Below are 25,000 nucleotides of genomic sequence, written 5' to 3'. Positions count from 1 at the left end.
TGAAGTATTCAGACCCTTATGAAGTACTCAGACCCTTATGACGTATTCAGACCCTTATGAAGTACTCAGACCCTTATGAAGTACTCGAACCCTTATGAAGTATTCAGACCCTTATGAAGTACTCGGACCCTTATGAAGTACTCCGACCCTTATGAAGTATTCAGACCCTTATGAAGTACTCAGACCCTTATGAAGTATTCCGACCCTTATGAAGTATTCAGACCCTTATGAAGTATTCAGACCCTTATGAAGTACTCAGACCCTTATGAAGTACTCTGACCCTTATGAAGTACTCAGACCCTTATGAAGTATTCAGACCCTTATGAAGTACTCAGACCCTTATGAAGTATTCAGACCCTTATGAAGTATTCAGACCCTTATGAAGTATTCAGACCCTTATGAAGTACTCCGACCCTTATGAAGTACTCAGACCCTTATGAAGTACTCAGACCCTTATGAAGTACTCAGACCCTTATGAAGTATTCAGACCCTTATGAAGTACTCAGACCCTTATGAAGTATTCAGACCCTTATGAAGTATTCAGACCCTTATGAAGTACTCAGACCCTTATGAAGTACTCAGACCCTTATGAAGTATTCAGACCCTTATGAAGTATTCAGACCCTTATGAAGTATTCAGACCCTTATGAAGTACTCAGACCCTTATGAAGTATTCAGACCCTTATGAAGTATTCAGACCCTTATGAAGTACTCAGACCCTTATGAAGTACTCAGACCCTTATGAAGTATTCAGACCCTTATGAAGTATTCAGACCCTTATGAAGTATTCAGACCCTTATGAAGTACTCAGACCCTTATGAAGTATTCAGACCCTTATGAAGTATTCAGACCCTTATGAAGTATTCAGACCCTTATGAAGTACTCAGACCCTTATGAAGTACTCAGACCCTTATGAAGTACTCAGACCCTTATGAAGTACTCAGACCCTTATGAAGTATTCAGACCCTTATGAAGTATTCAGACCCTTATGAAGTACTCAGACCCTTATGAAGTATTCAGACCCTTATGAAGTACTCGGACCCTTATGAAGTATTCTGACCCTTATGAAGTATTCAGACCCTTATGAAGTACTCTGACCCTTATGAAGTACTCAGACCCTTATGAAGTACTCTGACCCTTATGAAGTACTCAGACCCTTATGAAGTACTCGGACCCTTATGAAGTATTCAGACCCTTATGAAGTACTCTGACCCTTATGAAGTACTCAGACCCTTATGAAGTACTCTGACCCTTATGAAGTACTCGGACCCTTATGAAGTACTCTGACCCTTATGAAGTACTCAGACCCTTATGAAGTATTCAGACCCTTATGAAGTATTCAGACCCTTATGAAGTACTCAGACCCTTATGAAGTATTCAGACCCTTATAAAGTATTCTGACCCTTATGAAGTATTCAGACCCTTATAAAGTATTCAGACCCTTATGAAGTATTCCGACCCTTATGAAGTATTCAGACCCTTATGAAGTACTCAGACCCTTATGAAGTACTCAGACCCTTATGAAGTACTCAGACCCTTTGCTATGAGACTCTAAATTGATCCTCAGGTGCATCGTGTTTCCATGAATCATCCTTGAGATGTTTCTACAACTTGATTGGAGTCAACTTGTGGTAAATTCAATTGATTGGACATGATTTGGAAAGGCACACACCTGTCTATATAAGGTCCCACAGTTGACAGTGCATGTCAGAGCAAAAACCAAGCCGTGAGGTCGAAATAATTATCTGTAGAGCTCCGAGACAGGATTGTGTCGAGGCACAGATCTGGGGAATGGTAGCAAAAACATGTCTACAGCATTGAAGGTCCCCAAAAACACAGTGGCCTCTCATCATTCTGAAATGTAAGACATTTGGAACCACCGAGAATCTTCCTAGAGCTGGCCGCCCGGCCAAACTGACCAATCGGGGGAGAAGGGCCTTGGTCAGGGGAGGTGACCAAGAACCCGATGGTCACTCTGACGGAGCTCCAGAGTTCCTCAGTGGAGATGAGAAAAAGGGACATTTAGCTTTTCTTAATGAAGCAGAAAATCATCAGTTATTTGTGGTTGTTAGCTTAGCTGTCATCAATTCTGTTTTGTAGTTTTACACCCTCTGGTCTGCTGTCAACTCTCCATACAACCCAAACACTAACATCAACAATGCCCATATCTCTAAAGGAACTACAGTTCTCATACTGCATTTCAATAACGGCCATTGTTTCCAAATCAGTCATAATAAAGAACTACCCGCCAAAATTGCATTGTGGGAAAAGGGGAAAACCAAAGCTCACATCTGGACATCTTTTCCTTGACATTCCTGGGACATGACAGTCCCCAAGACACACACACACACACACACACAGAGCCACACACAGAGAGCCACACACACACACACACACACAGAGCCACACACACACACACACACACACACACACACACACACACACACACACACACACACACACAGAGCCACACACACAGAGCCACACACACACACACAGAGCCACACACACACACACAGACCCACACACACACACACACAGAGCCACACACACACACACACACACAGACCCACACACACACAGACCCACACACACACAGACCCACACACACACAGAGCCACACACACACACACACACAGACCCACACACACACAGAGCCACACACACATAAATCATAAAACACAATCCCAGTGTTCCCTGTTTTCCGACTCTGTAAAATAACGGCCGGTGTGGGAAAGGAATTACCGGAACAATCTCATAAAACCAGCAGGGAATAAAAGACTGTTAGTTAGACACTAATGCACTCAGCAGTGTGTGTAGTGTGTAGTGTGTAGTGTGTGTGTGTGTGTGTTTGTGTGTGTGTGTGTGTCTCAGCAGTTTTCTGACAAAAATATAAATAGAAGGAGAGAGCGGTATGAGACTAATTAGGAGGGAGAGAAGGAAGAACAGATAAGGGGAGAGAGGGTATGGTATCAGGAGGAGGGAGGAGAGAGAGGAGAGAGAGGAGAGGGATGGTATCAGAGGAGGGAGGAGAGAGAGGAGAGAGGAGAGGGGTGGTATATTAGGAGGGAGGAGAGGGGTGGTATCAGGAGGAGAGCGAGGAGAGAGAGGAGATGGGTGGTATCAGGAGGAGGGAGGAGAGAGGAGAGAGTGATGGTATCAGGAGGGAGGAGAGGGAGGAGAGGGATGGTATCAGAGGAGGGAGGAGAGAGAGGAGAGTGATGGTATCAGAGGAGAGAGAGGAGAGGGATGGTATCAGAGGAGAGAGAGGAGAGGGATGGTATCAGAGGAGGGAGGAGAGAGAGGAGAGGGATGGTTTCAGAGGAGGGAGGAGAGAAAGGAGAGGGATGGTATCAGGAGGAAGGAGAGAGAAGAGAGGGATGGTATCAGAGGAGGGAGGAGAGAGGAGAGGGATGGTTTCAGAGGAGGGAGGAGAGAGAATAGAGGGATGGTATCAGAGAGCGGAGAGGGATGGTATCAGAGGAGGAGAGGGGTGGTATCAGAGGAGGGAGGAGAGAGAAGAGAGGGATGGTTTCAGAGGAGGGAGGAGCGAGAAGAGAGAGGGATGGTAAGAGAGGAGGGAGGAGAGGAGAGAAGGATGGTAACAGATGAGGGAGGAGAGAGAGAAAGGGAGGAAGGGAGGGAGGGATAGCAACAGAGAAAACAGGAAGGGTTGGGAACAGAGCAGGGAGGCAGAGACAGATGAGAACAGAGGAGGGAGGGAGAGACAGATGGGGACAGAGGAGGGAGGGAGAAACAGATGGGGACAGAGGAGGGAGGGAGAGACAGATGGGGACAGAGGAGGCAGGGAGGGAGAGACAGACGGGAACAGAGGAGGGTGGCAGAGACAGATGATAACAGAGGAGGGAGGGAGAGACAGATGGGGACAGAGGAGGCAGGGAGGGAGAGACAGACGGGAACAGAGGAGGGTGGCAGAGACAGATGAGAACAGAGGAGGGAGGGAGAGACAGATGAGAACAGAGGAGGGAGGGAGAGACAGATGGGGACAGAGGAGGCAGGGAGGGAGAGACAGACGGGAACAGAGGAGGGTGGCAGAGACAGATGAGAACAGAGGAGGGAGGGAGAGACAGATGGGGACAGAGGAGGCAGGGAGGGAGAGACAGATGGGAACAGAGGAGGGTGGCAGAGACAGATGGGAACAGAGGAGGGAGGGACAGATGGGGACAGAGGAGGGAGAGACAGATGGGGACAGAGGAGGGAGGGAGAGACAGATGGGAACAGAGGAGGGAGGGAGAGACAGATGGGGACAGAGGAGGGAGGGAGAGACAGATGGGAACAGAGGAGGGAGGGAGAGACATATGGAAACAGAGGAGGGAGGGAGAGACATATGGAAACAGAGGAGGGAGGGAGAGACAGATGGGAACAGAGGAGGGAGGGAGAGACAGATGGGGACAGAGGAGGCAGGGAGGGAGAGACAGATGGGGACAGAGGAGGGAGGGAGGGAGGGAGAGAGATACAGATGGGAACAGAGGAGGGAGGGAGGGAGAGACAGATGGGGACAGAGGAGTGAGACAGAGACAGATGGGAACAGAGGAGGGAGGGAGAGAGATGGAAACAGAGGAGGGAGGGAGAGACAGATGGAAACAGAGGAGGGAGGGAGAGATAGATGGAAACAGAGGAGGGAGGGAGAGACATGGAAATAGAGGAGGGAGGGAGAGCCAGATGGGAACAGAGGAGGGAGGGAGAGACAGATGGCAACAGAGGAGGGAGGGAGAGACAGATGGGAACAGAGGAGGGAGGGAGAGACAGATGGGAACAGAGGAGGGAGGGAGAGACAGATGTGGACAGAGGAGGGAGGGAGAGACAGATGGGAACAGAGGAGGGAGGGAGAGACAGATGGAAACAGAGGAGGGAGGGAGAGACAGATGGGAACAGAGGAGGGAGGGAGAGACAGATGGGAACAGAGGAGGGAGGGAGAGACAGATGTGGACAGAGGAGGGAGGGAGAGACAGATGTGGACAGAGGAGGGAGGGAGAGACAGATGGAAACAGAGGAGGGAGGGAGGGAGAGACAGATGGAAACAGAGGAGGGAGGGAGGGAGAGACAGATGGGAACAGAGGAGGGAGGGAGGGAGAGACAGATGGGGACAGAGGAGTGAGGGAGAGACAGATGTAGACCGAGGGAGGGAGAGACAGATGTGGACAGGGGAGGGAGGGAGAGACAGATGTGGACAGAGGAGTGAGTGAGAGACACATGTGGACACAGGAGGGAGGGAGAGACAGATGTGAACAGAGGAGGGAGGGAGGGAGAGACAGATGGGAACAGAGGAGGGAGGGAGGGAGAGACAGATGGGGACAGAGGAGGGAGGGAGAGACAGATGTGGACAGAGGAGGGAGGGAGAGACAGATGGAAACAGAGGAGTGAGGGAGAGACAGATGTGGACAGAGGAGGGAGGGAGGGAGGGAGAGAGATACAGATGGGAACAGAGGAGGGAGGGAGGGAGAGACAGATGGGGACAGAGGAGTGAGACAGAGACAGATGGGAACAGAGGAGGGAGGGAGAGAGATGGAAACAGAGGAGGGAGGGAGAGACAGATGGAAACAGAGGAGGGAGGGAGAGATAGATGGAAACAGAGGAGGGAGGGAGAGACATGGAAATAGAGGAGGGAGGGAGAGCCAGATGGGAACAGAGGAGGGAGGGAGAGACAGATGGCAACAGAGGAGGGAGGGAGAGACAGATGGGAACAGAGGAGGGAGGGAGAGACAGATGGGAACAGAGGAGGGAGGGAGAGACAGATGTGGACAGAGGAGGGAGGGAGAGACAGATGGGAACAGAGGAGGGAGGGAGAGACAGATGGAAACAGAGGAGGGAGGGAGAGACAGATGGGAACAGAGGAGGGAGGGAGAGACAGATGGGAACAGAGGAGGGAGGGAGAGACAGATGTGGACAGAGGAGGGAGGGAGAGACAGATGTGGACAGAGGAGGGAGGGAGAGACAGATGGAAACAGAGGAGGGAGGGAGGGAGAGACAGATGGAAACAGAGGAGGGAGGGAGGGAGAGACAGATGGGAACAGAGGAGGGAGGGAGGGAGAGACAGATGGGGACAGAGGAGTGAGGGAGAGACAGATGTAGACAGAGGGAGGGAGAGACAGATGTGGACAGGGGAGGGAGGGAGAGACAGATGTGGACAGAGGAGTGAGTGAGAGACACATGTGGACACAGGAGGGAGGGAGAGACAGATGTGGACAGAGGAGGGAGGGAGGGAGAGACAGATGGGAACAGAGGAGGGAGGGAGGGAGAGACAGATGGGGACAGAGGAGGGAGGGAGAGACAGATGTGGACAGAGGAGGGAGGGAGAGACAGATGGAAACAGAGGAGTGAGGGAGAGACAGATGTGGACAGAGGAGGGAGGGAGAGACAGATGGAAACAGAGGAGGGAGGGAGAGACAGATGGGAACAGAGGAGTGAGGGAGAGACAGATGGGAACAGAGGAGGGAGGGAGAGACAGATGGAAACAGAGGAGGGAGGGAGAGACAGATGGCGACAGAGGAGGGAGGGAGGGAGAGACAGATGGGAACAGAGGAGTGAGGGAGAGACAGATGGGAACAGAGGAGGGAGGGAGAGACAGATGGGAACAGAGGAGGGAGGGAGAGACAGATGGGAACAGAGGAGGGAGGGAGAGACAGATGGGAACAGAGGAGGGAGGGAGAGACAGATGGGAACAGAGGAGTGAGGGAGAGACAGATGGGAACAGAGGAGGGAGGGAGAGACAGATGGGAACAGAGGAGGGAGGGAGAGACAGATGGGAACAGAGGAGGGAGGGAGAGACAGATGGGAACAGAGGAGGGAGGGAGAGACAGATGGGATCAGAGGAGGGAAAACACTTGATGTTTCTTCTCATCTGAGAGATATCTATTATTAATATCTTAGATAACAAACACATAATAACCCTGAGTCTCTGATAGATATCTATTATTAATATCTTAGATAACAGACACATAATAACCCTGGGTCTCTGAGAGATATCTATTAATATCTTAGATAACAGACACATAATAACCCTGGGTCTCTGATAGATATATATTAATATCTTAGATAACAGACACATAATAACCCTGAGTCTCTGATAGATATCTATTAATATCTTAGATAACAGACACATAATAACCCTGGGTCTCTGAGAGATATCTATTAATATCTTAGATAACAGACACATAATAACCCTGGGTCTCTGATAGATATATATTAATATCTTAGATAACAGACACATAATAACCCTGAGTCTCTGATAGATATCTATTAATATCTTAGATAACAGACACATAATAACCCAGAGTCTCTGATAGATATCTATTAATATCTTAGATAACAGACACATAATAACCCTGGGTCTCTGATAGATATCTATTAATATCTTAGATAACAGACACATACTAACCCTGGGTCTCTGATAGATATCTATTAATATCTTAGATAACAGACACATAATAACCCTGGGTCTCTGATAGATATCTATTCATATCTTAGATAACAGACACATACTAACCCTGGGTCTCTGATAGATATCTATTAATATCTTAGATAACAGACACATAATAACCCTGAGTCTCTGAGAGATATCTATTAATATCTTAGATAACAGACACATAATAACCCTGAGTCTCTGAGAGATATCTATTAATATCTTAGATAACAGACACATAATAACCCTGACTCTCTGAGAGATATCTATTAATATCTTAGATAACAGACACATAATAACCCTGAGTCTCTGATAGATATCTATTAATATCTTAGATAACAGACACATAATAACCCTGGGTCTCTGATAGATATCTATTAATATCTTAGATAACAGACACATAATAACCCTGAGTCTCTGATAGATATCTATTAATATCTTAGATAACAGACACATAATAACCCTGAGTCTCTGAGAGATATCTATTAATATCTTAGATAACAGACACATAATAACCCTGGGTCTCTGATAGATATCTATTAATATCTTAGATAACAGACACATAATAACCCTGAGTCTCTGAGAGATATCTATTAACATCTTAGATAACAGACACAAAATAACCCTGGGTCTCTGAGAGATATATATTAATATCTTAGATAACAGACACATAATAACCCTGAGTCTCTGATATATATATATTAATATCTTAGATAACAGACACATAATAACCCTGAGTCTCTGATAGATATCTATTAATATCTTAGATAACAGACACATAATAACCCTGAGTCTCTGAGAGATATCTATTAATATCTTAGATAACAGACACATAATAACCCTGGGTCTCTGATATATATCTATTAACATCTTAGATAACAGACACATAATAACCCTGGGTGTTATTAAATATATATATATTAATATATTAGATAACAGACACATAACAACCCTGAGTGTTATTAAAGATATATATGAATTTCTTAGTTAACAGACACACCTAAAATGGCCATAGGAAAAGTCCGGGTCTATAGAGATTCAATACAAAACGACGCCACATTGACAGTAAACAGTACAGTTGTTTAGTTGGCGTTAGGAGTTATGAAATGGCTGCACAGGAAGCCTCTGAGTAACCCAGTATATTACACTAGTAGTAGACTAGCTACTGTTAGCACATTGACAGTAAACAGTACAGTTGTTTAGTTGGCGTTAGGAGTTATGAAATGGCTGCACAGGAAGCCTCTGAGTAACCCAGTATATTACACTAGTAGTAGACTAGCTACTGTTAGCACATTGACAGTAAACAGTACAGTTGTTTAGTTGGCGTTAGGAGTTATGAAATGGCTGCACAGGAAGCCTCTGAGTAACCCAGTATATTACACTAGTAGTAGACTAGCTACTGTTAGCACATTGACAGTAAACAGTACAGTTGTTTAGTTGGCGTTAGGAGTTATGAGATGGCTGCACAGGAAGCCTCTGAGTAACCCAGTATATTACACTAGTAGTAGACTAGCTACTGTTAGCACATTGACAGTAAACAGTACAGTTGTTTAGTTGGCGTTAGGAGTTATGAGATGGCTGCACAGGAAGCCTCTGAGTAACCCAGTATATTACACTAGTAGTAGACTAGCTACTGTTAGCACATTGACAGTAAACAGTACAGTTGTTTAGTTGGCGTTAGGAGTTATGAAATGGCTGCACAGGAAGCCTCTGAGTAACCCAGTATATTACACTAGTAGTAGACTAGCTACTGTTAGCACATTGACAGTAAACAGTACAGTTGTTTAGTTGGCGTTAGGAGTTATGAAATGGCTGCACAGGAAGCCTCTGAGTAACCCAGTATATTACACTAGTAGTAGACTAGCTACTGTTAGCACAGAGAAGACATTTTGGGCTGATTTCCCGGGCCCAGAATACCTGCTACTAATCTATCGACTCCTCTTATCTCACAGCAATACATACACAGCCCTATTCAGAAGATATGGCTGGCAGGCTGGCTGGCTGGCTGGCTGGCTGGCTGGCTGGCAGGCTGGCTGGCTGGCAGGCTGGCTGGCTGGCTGACCCCCTGGCTGACTGGCTGGCTGGCTGATTGACTGGCTGGCTGACTGGCTGACTGGCTGGCTGACTGGCTGACTGGCTGACTGGCTGGCTGGCTGGCTGACTGGCTGACTGGCTGGCTGGCTGACTGGCTGGCTGGCTGACTGGCTGGCTGACATACAGATTTATTTTATTTTAGGAACAACAATTATACAGTTAAAACAGTTTTTAAAAGTACCTGAAACTCAGAGGAAAACACTTACATGGAAATACACAGTGAGAATACATGGAGATACACAGTGAGAATACATGGAAATACACAGTGAGAATACATGGAGATACACATTGAGAATACATGGAAATACACAGTGAGAATACATGGAGATACACAGTGAGAATACATGGAAATACACAGTGAGAATACATGGAAATACACAGTGAGAATACATGGAAATACACAGTGAGAATACATGGAGATACACAGTGAGAATACATGGAAATACACATTGCGAATACATGGAAATACACATTGCGAATACATGTAAATACACATTGAGAATACATGGAAATACACATTGAGAATACATAGAAATACACAGTGAGAATACATGGAAATACACAGTGAGAATACATGGAAATACACATTGCGAATACATGTAAATACACATTGAGAATACATGGAAATACACATTGAGAATACATAGAAATACACAGTGAGAATACATGGAAATACACAGTGAGAATACATGGAAATACACATTGAGAATACATGGAGATACACAGTGAGAATACATGGAAATACACAGTGAGAATAATGAACAGTAAACTAGCCTACATGCACTTTAGATGCATCATCAATGAAAACCATTGATCCTGTAAACAGATAACAAGCCTTCGTCTCAGTAAATGGATTGAATTGAAACCATCACATGTATCTCTGTCCTGTGCAGTGTTCCTGTGTCCAGGTATCCTACGAGGCGTGTACCAGAGTGAACACCTGTTTGAGTCCGACCACCAATCAGGAGCCTGGTGTAAAGATCCATTCCAGGCCTCTGATAAGATTTACTACATGCCCTGGACTCCCTACCGCACGGACACTCTCACAGAGTACTCCTCCAAGGAGGACTTCATCGCAGGTCTGCATTTTACTAACAATTATTTCACATTTATTTTTATTATAATGTTGGATTTTATTGCTGTTTTTAAAAAATATATATATATTTTTTAAATTTGCTAATGTAAAGTGACTTTAATTAAAGGGCCCAACTAGCTCTCGGCAGCGTAGCCTAGTGGTTAGAGTGTTGGACTAGTAACCGGAAGGTTGCAAGTTCAAACCCCCGAGCTGACAAGGTACAAATCTGTCGTTCTGCCCCTGAACAGGCAGTTAGCCCACTGTTCCTAGGCCGTCATTGAAAATAAGAATTTGTTCTTAACTGACTTGCCTAGTTAAATAAAGTTTAAATAAAAAATTGTTACGTCAATATTAGATGTTTATCCATGTGTCTGAAATTTCAAACTTGTTGCAAATGTCAAATTGTTTAAAGTTAAGTTATTAACTCCAAGTGGTTAAGGTTTGGGCTTAAAACAAAAATTCTCAAAAACAATTTTCTATTGCTGCGTTTTGAAAATGCATCCTTTTACACCAGAGGCAGATCGTTACAACGACCGAGCAAAACCAAAACTTAACTTGAAAGGTAACAGCGCTCACTGTTGCCCCTAGTGGCCGGTTTCCACATTGTCTCCTGACTTCCTCAGACATGGATGGACGTCGGACACTGCCTTGTATCACGGGGGGACCTGGCTGATTTTCCCCAGACACAGATTCAACCTAAGAAGTTCTTTAAATTGAGAATATTGTGTGTTTTTTTTTGAGTTCTGGACGAGGTTTAATCTGTGTCTGAGGTAAACTTCCCCTCGGGTGTTTTGAACAAAACGCTTCTAATTAAAATGTATTTGAATTGTTTACAGGACGACCGACGACCACGTACAAGCTGCCTCACCGCGTCGACGGGACGGGCTTCGTGGTCTACGACGGAGCTTTGTTCTTCAACAAGGAGCGGACGCGCAACATCGTCAAGTTCGACCTCCGCACGCGGATCAAGAGCGGCGAGGCCATCATCGCCAACGCCAACTACCACGACACGTCGCCGTACCGCTGGGGCGGCAAGTCGGACATCGACCTCGCCGTCGACGAAATGGGCCTCTGGGTTTTGTACGCCACGGAGACGAACAACGGGCGCATCGTGGTCTCGCAGCTCAACCCTTACACGCTTCGCATCGAAGGGTCCTGGGACACCACCTACGACAAGCGGACCGCCTCCAACGCCTTCATGGTGTGCGGCGTTCTCTACGTGGTGAAAACCGTCTACGAGGACGACGACAACGAGGCCACGGGGAACAAGATAGATTATATGTACAGCACCGCCCAGAGTAAAGAAACCTTTGTGTCCATCCTGTTCCCTAACTCTTACCAGTACATAGCAGCAGTGGACTACAATCCCAGAGACAATCTGCTGTACGTCTGGAACAACTATCACGTAGTCAAATACTTACTGGACTTCGGGAACAACGACAACAGGTTGGGTAGGTGGAATGTTGATCTACTTTTCTCTTCGTCTTTCTTTCTTTTTCTTTCTTAAAACTCTTGGTTTTTCTAGGTTTGACTGGCTAGGTGGAATATTAATCTCTCTAGAGACTTCTTTAGTTCTGTGGGTTTGTGTAAAGGACAGTCTCTAGACTACTATAGTTCTGTAGGTGTGTGTAATGTACAGTCTCTAGACTACTATAGTTCTGTAGGTGTGTGTAAAGGACCGTCTCTAGACTATAGTTCTGTAGGTGTGTGTAATGGACAGTCTCTAGACTATAGTTCTGTAGGTGTGTGTAAAGGACAGTCTCTAGACTACTATAGTTCTGTAGGTGTGTGTAAAGGACAGTCTCTAGACTACTATAGTTCTGTAGGTGTGTGTAAAGGACAGTCTCTAGACTACTATAGTTCTGTAGGTGTGTGTAATGGACAGTCTCTAGACTACTATAGTTCTGTAGGTGTGTGTAATGGACAGTCTCTAGACTATAGTTCTGTAGGTGTGTGTAAAGGACAGTCTCTAGACTATAGTTCTGTAGGTGTGTGTAAAGGACAGTCTCTAGACTACGATAGTTCTGTAGGTGTGTGTAATGGACAGTCTCTAGACTACTATAGTTCTGTAGGTGTGTGTAAAGGACAGTCTCTAGACTACTATAGTTCTGTAGGTGTGTGTAAAGGACAGTCTCTAGACTACTATAGTAATGGACAGTTTCTAGACTTTAGCTCAGAGGGAGGGAACATTCTTGTGGTAGGTTTTTTTCCTCTCTATCTCTTTCTCTCTCTCTCTCTCTCTCTCTCTCTCTCTCTCTCTCTCTCTCTCTCTCTCTCTCTGTCTCTCTCTCTCTCTCTCTCTCAATTCAATTCAATTCAATTCAAGGGCTTTATTGGCATGGGAAACATGTGTTAACATTGCCAAAGCAAGTGAGGTAGACAACATACAAAGTGAAAATATAAAGTGAAAAACAACAAAAATTAACAGTAAACATTACACATACAGAGGTTTCAAAACAGTAAAGACATTACAAATGTCATATTATATATATATATACAGTGTTTTAACAATGTACAAATGGTTAAAGGACACAAGATAAAATAAATAAGCATAAATATGGGTTGTATTTACAATGGTGTGTGTTCTTCACTGGTTGCCCTTTTCTCGTGGCAACAGGTCACAAATCTTGCTGCTGTGATGGCACACTGTGGAATTTCACCCAGTAGATATGGGAGTTTTTCAAATTTGGATTTGTTTTCGAATTCTTTGTGGATCTGTGTAATCTGAGGGAAATATGTCTCTCTAATATGGTCATACATTGGGCAGGAGGTTAGGAAGTGCAGCTCAGTTTCCACCTCATTTTGTGGGCAGTGAGCACATAGCCTGTCTTCTCTTGAGAGCCATGTCTGCCTACGGCGGCCTTTCTCAATAGCAAGGCTATGCTCACTGAGTCTGTACATAGTCAAAGCTTTCCTTAATTTTGGGTCAGTCACAGTGGTCAGGTATTCTGCCGCTGTGTACTCTCTGTTTAGGGCCAAATAGCATTCTAGTTTGCTCTGTTTTTTTGTTAATTCTTTCCAATGTGTCAAGTAATTATCTTTTTGTTTTCTCATGATTTGGTTGGGTCTAATTGTGCTGTTGTCCTGGGGCTCTGTAGGGTGTGTTTGTGTTTGTGAACAGAGCCCCAGGACCAGCTTGCTTAGGGGACTCTTCTCCAGGTTCATCTCTCTGTAGGTGATGGCTTTGTTATGGAAGGTTTGTGAATCACTTCCTTTTAGGTGGTTGTAGAATTTAATGGCTCTTTTCTGGATTTTGATAATTAGTGGGTATCGGCCTAATTCTGCTCTGCTCTCTCTCTGTCTCTCTCTCTCTCTCTCTCTCTCTTTCTCTATAACTCTCTGTCTGTCTCTCTCTCTCTCTCTCTCTCTCTCTCTCTCTCTCTCTCTCTCTCTCTCTCACTATCTCCCCCTCTCTCTCCATCACTCTCTCTCTCTCTCTCTCTCTCTCTCCCCTCTCTCTCTCTCACTATCTCCCCCCTCTCTCTCCCTCTCTCCCCCATCTTTCTCTCGCTCTCTCTCACTCTCTCCTGTCTCTCTCTCTCTCTCTCTTGCACTCTCTCCTGTCTCTCTCACTCTCCCTCCCCCTCCCTCCCTCACCCAACCTAGCCCAGTAGAGTACATTACTCTTAAATGGACTAGGGCCCTGGAGAGTCTTAGGGGGGGAGTTGAGTGATTCCTTCCCAGAGACAGGCACTCTCAGATTGGGGTATAAGAGCAGGCCTACCCCCTGCTCTGGATATCCCTGGAGGTCTAAGCTACACTATCTAGCCGGTGTAATTGACTCTAACACCTTCTCACGGTGTCGGCAACTCGGTTCAGCCTCTCTTTATTAAATGATGGTCGAATTAATGCATGCTTTTACACACATTTAGGAGACACTACAAGAAATTATTGGAGGAAGGGGAGAGAGGGAGGGGAGAGGGAGGGGTGGAGAGGAAGGGGAGAGATGGATAAGGTGGATGGAGAGGGAGGGTTGGAGAGTGATGGTGAAGGAGGGATGGAGAGGGAGGGGTGGAGAGGGAGGGATGGAGAGGGAGGGATGGAGAGGGAGGGTTGGAGAGGGAGGGTTGGAGAGGGAGGGATGGAGAGGGAGGGATGGAGAGGGAGGGATGGAGAGGGATGGAGAAAGGGAGTTAGGGGAGCAAGGTAAAGAGGGATGAGGGAAGGGAGGGAAGGTGGGTGGGAGGGAAAGAGGGATGAGGGAAGGGAGGGAAGGTGGGTGGGAGGGAAAGAGGGATGGAAACAGTGTTCTCTGAGATCTCTGTGTTTTATAATGGAGACTTGTGTGTCTACAGGAGCTTTAAGAGATGATCAATGGAGATTAAATGGAGCGAACAACCTACCAAACACACACACAGACACACACACACAGACACACACACACACTCACTGCTGAGAAGGGGACGATAACTACAACCAATGGCTGTTCTGCTCTACTCTACTCTGTTCTGTTCTGTTCTGTTCTGTTCTATTCTATTCTATTCTATTCTATTCTATTCTGTTCTGTTCTATTCTGTTCTGTTCTGTTCTGTTCTATTCTGTTCTGTTCTGTTCTGTTCTACTCTGTTCTGTTCTACTCTGTTCTGTTCTGTTCTGTTCTGTTCTATTCTGTTCTGCTCTACTCTGTTCTGTTCTGTTCTGCTCTACTCTGTTCTGTTCTGTTCTGTTCTGCTCTACTCTGTTCTGCTCTATTCTGTTCTGTTCTGTTCTGCTCTACTCTGTTCTGTTCTGTTCTGTTCTGCTATACTCTGTTCTGCTCTATTCTGTTCTGTTCTGTTCTGTTCTGCTCTACTCTGTTCTGTTCTGTTCTGTTATGTTCTATTCTGTTCTGCTCTACTCTGTTCTGTTCTTTCTGTTCTACTCTGTTCTGTTCTGTTCTGTTCTACTCTGTTCTGTTCTGTTCTGTTCTGTTCTACTCTGTTCTGTTCTGTTCTGTTCTGTTCTATTCTGTTCTGTTCTGTTCTGTTCTGTTCTGCTCTACTCTGTTCTGTTCTGTTCTACTCTGTTCTGTTCTGTTCTGTTCTACTCTGTTCTGTTCTGTTCTGCTCTGTTCTGTTCTACTCTGTTCTGTTCTGTTCTACTCTGCTCTGTTCTACTCTGTTCTGTTCTGTTCTGCTCTGTTCTGTTCTACTCTGTTCTGTTCTACTCTGTTATGTTCTGCTCTGCTCTGTTCTACTCTGTTCTACTCTGCTCTGTTCTACTCTGTTCTGTTCTGTTCTACTCTGCTCTGTTCTGTTCTGTTCTGTTCTACTCTGCTCTGTTCTACTCTGTTCTGTTCTGTTCTACTCTGCTCTGTTCTACTCTGTTCTGTTCTGTTCTGTTCTACTCTGTTCTGTTCTACTCTGCTCTGTTCTACTCTGTTCTGTTCTGTTCTGTTCTGTTCTGTTCTACTCTGTTCTGTTCTGCTCTGTTCTGTTCTACTCTGTTCTGTTCTACTCTGTTCTGTTCTGTTCTGTTCTGTTCTGCTCTGTTCTGTTCTACTCTGTTCTGTTCTGTTCTACTCTGTTCTGTTCTGTTCTGCTCTGTTCTGTTCTACTCTGTTCTGTTCTGTTCTGTTCTACTCTGTTCTGTTCTGTTCTGTTCTGCTCTGTTCTGTTCTACTCTGTTCTGTTCTACTCTGCTCTGTTCTACTCTGTTCTGTTCTGCTCTGCTCTGTTCTGTTCTACTCTGTTCTGTTCTACTCTGCTCTGTTCTACTCTGTTCTGTTCTGTTCTGTTCTACTCTGTTCTGTTCTGCTCTGTTCTGTTCTACTCTGTTCTGTTCTGTTCTACTCTGTTCTGTTCTGTTCTGCTCTGTTCTACTCTGTTCTGTTCTGTTCTGCTCTGTTCTGTTCTACTCTGTTCTGTTCTGTTCTACTCTGTTCAGTTCTGTTCTGTTCTGTTCTGTTCTGCTCTGTTCTGTTCTACTCTGTTCTGTTCTACTCTGCTCTGTTCTACTCTGTTCTGTTCTGTTCTGCTCTGTTCTGTTCTACTCTGTTCTGTTCTACTCTGCTCTGTTCTACTCTGTTCTGTTCTGTTCTGTTCTACTCTGTTCTGTTCTGCTCTGTTCTGTTCTACTCTGTTCTGTTCTGTTCTACTCTGTTCTGTTCTGTTCTACTCTGTTCTGTTCTGTTCTGTTCTGTTCTGCTCTGTTCTGTTCTACTCTGTTCTGTTCTGTTCTATTCTGCTCTGTTCTGTTCTGTTCTGTTCTCCTCTGTTCTGTTCTGCTCTGTTCTGCTCTGTTCTGTTCTACTCTGTTCTGTTCTGTTCTACTCTGTTCTGTTCTGCTCTGTTCTGTTCTGCTCTGTTCTGCTCTGTTCTGTTCTACTCTGTTCTGTTCTGTTCTGTTCTGCTCTACTCTGTTCTGTTCTGCTCTGTTCTGTTCTGCTCTGTTCTGTTCTGTTCTGCTCTGCTCTGTTCTGTTCTGCTCTGTTCTGCTCTGTTCTGTTCTACTCTGTTCTGTTCTGCTCTGTTCTGTTCTACTCTGTTCTGTTCTTCTCTGTTCTGTTCTACTCTGTTCTGTTCTGCTCTGTTCTGTTCTGCTCTGTTCTGCTCTGTTCTGTTCTACTCTGTTCTGTTCTGTTCTGTTCTGCTCTACTCTGTTCTGTTCTGCTCTGTTCTGTTCTGTTCTGCTCTGTTCTTTTCTGCTCTGTTCTGTTCTGTTCTGCTCTACTCTGTTCTGTTCTACTCTGTTCTGCTCTACTCTGTTCTGTTCTGCTCTGTTCTGTTCTGCTCTGTTCTGTTCTGTTCTGTTCTGCTCGGTTCTGTTCTACTCTGTTCTGTTCTACTCTGCTCTGTTCTACTCTGTTCTGTTCTGCTCTGTTCTGTTCTGTTCTGTTCTGCTCGGTTCTGTTCTACTCTGTTCTGTTCTGCTCTGTTCTGTTCTGCTCGGTTCTGTTCTACTCTGTTCTGTTCTGATATACATTATATACTGTAGTTAGGTGAAAGCTACATTGTGGAAAACTAATATTTGACCATGTGACCTGACCAGGTAAAAGTCTAGAGTTATAACTAGGGCCCAGAGTTGTTCCAGACCAGGTTTAAATCTAGAGTTATAACTAGGGCCCAGAGTTGTTCCAGACCAGGTTTAAATCTAGAGTGATAACTAGGGCCCAGAGTTATAACTAGGGCCCAGAGTTGTTCCAGACCAGGTTTAAGTCTAGAGTAATAACTAGGGCCCAGAGTTGTTCCAGACCAGGTTTAAATCTAGAGTAATAACTAGGGCCCAGAGTTGTTCCAGACCAGGTTTAAATCTAGAATAATAACTAGGGCCCAGAGTTGTTCCAGACCAGGTTTAAATCTGGAGTAATAACTAAGGCCCAGAGTTGTTCCAGACCAGGTTTAAATCTAGAGTAATAACTAGGGCTCAGAGTTGTTCCAGACCAGGTTTAAATCTAGAGTAATAACTAGGGCCCAGAGTTGTTCCAGACCAGGTTTAAATCTATAGTAATAACTAGGGCCCAGAGTTGTTCCAGACCAGGTATATGTCTAGAGTTTAACTAGGGCCCAGAGTTGTTCCTGGTCAGTGAAAATCTCCAGGCACAAGACATCAGAGTTGTGAAAAGCAGAACCAGAACCCCACTTCTATAGTGCCTATACTTTACAATGATGCCCTATTTAGTGAATAGGATATGATTTAAGACACACACACTCCTAGACGAACCACGGTTAACTGTGTATCGTCAGTCCAAACAGATCGCTGTGCCTTTGTAATGCTGAACTCATAGACTTCCTGCAGCACAAAGACAGTGGCGTCTATTGAAATGCAGATCTCCCATCTCCTCTGATGGCTGAGCCGTCTCTCTCCTGTTTCAGTTGTTTTCCCTCTTTATGGTGCTTCTTTTGACTGTCTCTCTACACATTATTAACCTGCACTATACTATACTATACTATACCATACTACACTATACTATACCATAATATACTATGATATACTATACTACACTATACTATACTATACTACAATATACTATACCATACTATACCATACTATACCATACTACACTATACTATACCATACTACACTATACTATACCATACTATACCATACTATACTATACTATACTATACTATACCATACTACACTATACTATACCATACTACACTATACTATACCATAATATACTATGATATACTATACTATACACTACACTATACTATACTATACTATACCATACTACACTATACTATACCATAATATACTATGATATACTATACTACACTATACTATACTACACTATACTATACCATACTACACTATACTATACCATAATATACTATACTATACCATACTACACTATACTATACCATAATATACTATAATATACTATACTATACACTATACTATACTACAATATACTATACCACACTATACCATAATATACTATAATATACTATACTATACCATAATATACTATACTATACCATAATATACTATAATATACTATACTATACCATAATATACTATACTATACCATACTACACTATACTATACCATAATGTACTATAATATACTATACTATACACTACACTATACTACAATATACTATACCACACTATACCATAATATACTATAATATACTATACTACACTATACTATACTATACTACAATATACTATACCATACTATACCATACTATACCATACTATACTATACTATACCATAATATACTATGATATACTATACTACACTATACTATACTACAATATACTATACCATACTATACCATACTATACTATACTATACACTATACTATACCATAATGTACTATAATATACTATACTATACACTATACTATACCATAATATACTATAATATACTATACTATACACTATACTATACCATAATATACTATAATATACTATACTATACACTATACTATACCATAATGTACTATAATATACTATACTATACACTACACTATACTACAATATACTATACCACACTATACCATAATATACTATAATATACACTACACTATACTACAATATACTATACCACACTATACCATAATATACTATAATATACTATACTACACTATACTATACTATACTACAATATACTATACCATACTATACCATACTATACCATACTACACTATACTATACCATAATATACTATGATATACTATACTACACTATACTATACTACAATATACTATACCATACTATACCATACTATACTATAATATACTATATTATACTACACTATACTACACTATACTACAATATACTGTACCATACTATACCATACTAGATTATACTATACTACACATTACTATACTATACCATACTATACTACAATATACTATACCATAATATACTATGATATACTATACTATACTATACTATACTATACTATACTATAGCATATTATACTATAATATGATATACTATACTGCACTATACTATACCATACTATGATGCACTATGCTACACCATACTATATAATACAATACTGTGCCATACTATAATATGATATACTATACTGCACTATTCTATACCGCACTATACTATACCATAATATGCTATACTATACTGTCCTATACTATACCATACTATACTATATGCTATACCATGCTATATAATACAATATTGTGCTATACTGTAATATAATGCACTATACTTTGCCATACTATACTGTACCATAATATGCTATAATGTACTATACTTCACTTACAAAATCTACAATATTGTACTATACTATACTATATTGTACTATGATCTCTCTCTCTCTCTCTCTCTCGTTTTATTGAGGCCTACAGTTAGCATGCCTGATGTATTAGATGAAATATGTAAATTATTGATCAGCCTGCACCGCTACAAAGTGTGTGTATGTGTGTGTGTGTGTGTGTGTGTGTGTATGTATGTGTGTGTGTGTGTGTGTGTGTGTGTGTTCTACAGACTTTAACAGCCTCAAAGTTTTCTCAAAAATGATACAATGTTTCAGCAATTCTGAAATAGCTAGGTTGTGGTTAGTGGGTTAACGCTGAATAAATTACGACACACACACACACACACACACACACACACACACACACACACACACACACACACACACACACACACACACACACACACACAGTCCTTTTTTTCTCTCACACATTTCAAAATGTGTTTAATGAGGAGCAATGTGACACATTAGAAATGGGTACGGTTGGAATCTCATGGTGAATAATGGGATGATGGCAATCCTTGGCTGTGAGTCCCAATGGGCACTCTATTCCCTAGGTAGTGCACTACAGAGGGAACAGGGTGTCATTTCAGAGCCTTGGCCCAACGTGTTGCACTACAGAGGGAACAGGGTGCCATTTCAGAGCCTTGGTACATATTGTTGTATTATATAGGGAACAGGGTGCCATTTCAGAGCCTTGGTCAATAGTGTTGCACTACAGAGGGAACAGGGTGCCATTTCAGAGCCTTGGTCCATAGTGTTGTATTATATAGGGAACAGGGTGCCATTTCAGAGCCTTGGTCAATAGTGTTGTATTATATAGGGAACAGGGTGCCATTTCAGAGCCTTGGTCCATAGTGTTGTATTATATAAGGAACAGGGTGCCATTTCAGAGCCTTGGTACATAGTGTTGTATTATATAGGGAACAGGGTGCCATTTCAGAGCCTTGGTACATAGTGTTGTGTTATATAGGGAACAGGGTGCCATTTCAGAGCCTTGGTCCATAGTGTTGCATTACAGAGGGGAACAGGGTGCCATTTCAGAGCCTTGGTCCATAGTGTTGCATTACAGAGGGGAACAGGGTGCCATTTCAGAGCCTTGGTTAATAGTGTTGTATTATATAGGGAACAGGGTGCCATTTCAGAGCCTTGGTCCATAGTGTTGTATTATATAGGGAACAGGGTGCCATTTCAGAGCCTTGGTCCATAGTGTTGTATTATATAGGGAACAGGTTGCCATTTCAGAGCCTTGGTTCATAGTGTTGTATTATATAGGGAACAGGGTGCCATTTCAGAGCCTTGGTCCATAGTGTTGTATTATATAGGGAACAGGTTGCCATTTCAGAGCCTTGGTTCATAGTGTTGTATTATATAGGGAACAGGGTGCCATTTCAGAGCCTTGGTCAATAGTGTTGTATTATATAGGGAACAGGGTGTCATTTCAGAGCCTTGGTTAATAGTGTTGTATTATATAGGGAACAGGATGCCATTTCAGAGCCTTGGTCCAACGTGTTGTATTATATAGGGAACAGGGTGCCATTTCAGAGCCTTGGTTCATAGTGTTGTATTATATAGGGAACAGGTTGCCATTTCAGAGCCTTGGTTCATAGTGTTGTATTATATAGGGAACAGGGTGCCATTTCAGAGCCTTGTTCCATAGTGTTGTATTATATAGGGAACAGGGTGTCATTTCAGAGCCTTGGTCCAATGTGTTGCACTACAGAGGGAACAGGGTGCCATTTCAGAGCCTTGGTCCAACATGTTGTATTATATAGGGAACAGTGTACCATTTCAGAGCCTTGGTCCATAGTGTTGTATTATATAGGGAACAGGGTGCCATTTCAGAGCCTTGGTCCAACATGTTGTATTATATAGGGAACAGGGTGTCATTTCAGAGCCTTGGTCCATAGTGTTGCATTACAGAGGGGAACAGGGTGCCATTTCAGAGCCTTGGTCCATAGTGTTGTATTATATATGGAACAGGGTGCCATTTCAGAGCCTTGGTCCATAGTGTTGCATTACAGAGGGGAACAGGGTGCCATTTCAGAGCCTTGGTTAATAGTGTTGTATTATATAGGGAACAGGGTGCCATTTCAGAGCCTTGTTCCATAGTGTTGTATTATATAGGGAACAGGGTGCCATTTCAGAGCCTTGTTCCATAGTGTTGTATTATATAGGGAACAGGGTGCCATTTCAGAGCCTTGTTCCATAGTGTTGTATTATATTGGGAACAGGGTGCCATTTCAGAGCCTTGGTCCATAGTGTTGTATTATATAGGGAACAGGGTGCCATTTCAGAGCCTTGTTCCATAGTGTTGTATTATATAGGGAACAGGGTGCCATTTCAGAGCCTTGTTCCATAGTGTTGTATTATATTGGGAACAGGGTGCCATTTCAGAGCCTTGGTCCATAGTGTTGTATTATATAGGGAACAGGGTGCCATTTCAGAGCCTTGGTCCATAGTGTTGTATTATATAGGGAACAGGATGCCATTTCAGAGCCTTGGTCAATAGTGTTGTATTATATAGGGAACAGGGTGCCATTTCAGAGCCTTGGTCCAACGTGTTGTATTATATAGGGAACAGGTTGCCATTTCAGAGCCTTGGTTAATAGTGTTGTATTATATAGGGAACAGGATGCCATTTCAGAGCCTTGGTCCAACGTGTTGTATTATATAGGGAACAGGATGCCATTTCAGAGCCTTGGTCCATAGTGTTGTATTATATAGGGAACAGGGTGTCATTTCAGAGCCTTGGTCCAACGTGTTGTATTATATAGGGAACAGGATGCCATTTCAGAGCCTTGGTCCAACGTGTTGTATTATATAGGGAACAGGATGCCATTTCAGAGCCTTGGTCCATAGTGTTGTATTATATAGGGAACAGGGTGTCATTTCAGAGCCTTGGTCCAACGTGTTGTATTATATAGGGAACAGGATGCCATTTCAGAGCCTTGGTCCAACGTGTTGTATTATATAGGGAACAGGATGCCATTTCAGAGCCTTGGTCCATAGTGTTGTATTATATAGGGAACAGGGTGTCATTTCAGAGCCTTGGTCCAACGTGTTGCACTACAGAGGGAACAGGGTGCCATTTCAGAGCCTTGGTCCAACATGTTGTATTATATAGGGAACAGTGTACCATTTCAGAGCCTTGGTCCATAGTGTTGTATTATATAGGGAACAGTGTACCATTTCAGAGCCTTGGTCCATAGTGTTGTATTATATAGGGAACAGGGTGCCATTTCAGAGCCTTGGTCCAACATGTTGTATTATATAGGGAACAGTGTACCATTTCAGAACCTTGGTCCATAGTGTTGTATTATATAGGGAACAGTGTACCATTTCAGAGCCTTGGTCCAACATGTTGTATTATAGAGGGAACAGGGTGCCATTTCAGAGCCTTGGTTAATAGTGTTGTATTATATAGGGAACAGGGTGCCATTTCAGAGCCTTGGTCCATAGTGTTGTATTATATAGGGAACAGGGTGCCATTTCAGAGCCTTGGTCCAACGTGTTGCATTACAGAGGGGAACAGGGTGCCATTTCAGAGCCTTGGTCCATAGTGTTGCATTACAGAGGGGAACAGGGTGCCATTTCAGAGCCTTGGTCAATAGTGTTGTATTATATAGGGAACAGGGTGCCATTTCAGAGCCTTGGTTAATAGTGTTGTATTATATAGGGAACAGGGTGCATTTCAGAGCCTTGGTCCATAGTGTTGTATTATATAGGGAACAGGGTGCCATTTCAGAGCCTTGGTCCAACGTGTTGCATTACAGAGGGGAACAGGGTGCCATTTCAGAGCCTTGGTTCATAGTGTTGTATTATATAGGGAACAGGGTGCCATTTCAGAGCCTTGGTCCATAGTGTTGTATTATATAGGGAACAGGGTGCCATTTCAGAGCCTTGGTCCATAGTGTTGTATTATATAGGGAACAGGGTGCCATTTCAGAGCCTTGGTCCATAGTGTTGTATTATATAGGGAACAGGGTGCCATTTCAGAGCCTTGGTCCAACGTGTTGCATTACAGAGGGGAACAGGGTGCCATTTCAGAGCCTTGGTTCATAGTGTTGCATTACAGAGGGGAACAGGGTGCCATTTCAGAGCCTTGGTTCATAGTGTTGTATTATATAGGGAACAGGGTGCCATTTCAGAGCCTTGGTTAATAGTGTTGTATTATATAGGGAACAGGGTGCCATTTCAGAGCCTTGGTCCATAGTGTTGTATTATATAGGGAACAGGGTGCCATTTCAGAGCCTTGGTCCATAGTGTTGTATTATATAGGGAACAGGGTGCCATTTCAGAGCCTTGGTTAATAGTGTTGTATTATATAGGGAACAGGGTGCCATTTCAGAGCCTTGGTCCATAGTGTTGTATTATATAGGGAACAGGGTGCCATTTCAGAGCCTTGGTTAATAGTGTTGTATTATATAGGGAACAGGGTGCCATTTCAGAGCCTTGGTACATAGTGTTGTATTATATAGGGAACAGGGTGCCATTTCAGAGCCTTGGTACATAGTGTTGTATTATATAGGGAACAGGGTGCCATTTCAGAGCCTTGGTACATAGTGTTGTATTATATAGGGAACAGGGTGCCATTTCAGAGCCTTGGTTAATAGTGTTGTATTATATAGGGAACAGGGTGCCATTTCAGAGCCTTGGTTAATCGTGTTGTATTCAATAGGGAACAGGGTGTCATTTCAGAGCCTTGGTCCATAGTGTTGCATTACAGAGGGGAACAGGGTGCCATTTCAGAGCCTT

General features: G+C 43.4%; 1 protein-coding gene across 1 annotated transcript in view; it reads left to right on the top strand.

Moving 5' to 3' along the window:
- Positions 1-25,000, top strand: part of LOC110516808 (adhesion G protein-coupled receptor L3-like) — a gene marked incomplete at its 3' end in the record, with an annotated part of 310,025 nt that overhangs the window by 178,210 nt on the left and 106,815 nt on the right. Inside the window, 2 exon segments of the mRNA XM_036972433.1 lie at positions 10,410-10,595; positions 11,428-12,042. Of these exon segments, the coding sequence (XP_036828328.1) occupies positions 10,410-10,595; positions 11,428-12,042 (801 nt within the window).

The sequence above is a fragment of the Oncorhynchus mykiss genome, unplaced genomic scaffold (genome assembly GCF_013265735.2).
Source record: "Oncorhynchus mykiss isolate Arlee unplaced genomic scaffold, USDA_OmykA_1.1 un_scaffold_161, whole genome shotgun sequence".
Lineage (NCBI taxonomy): Eukaryota > Metazoa > Chordata > Actinopteri > Salmoniformes > Salmonidae > Oncorhynchus > Oncorhynchus mykiss.
Note: the sequence above shows the minus strand (reverse complement) of the source record. Positions and strands in the feature narration are given on the sequence as shown.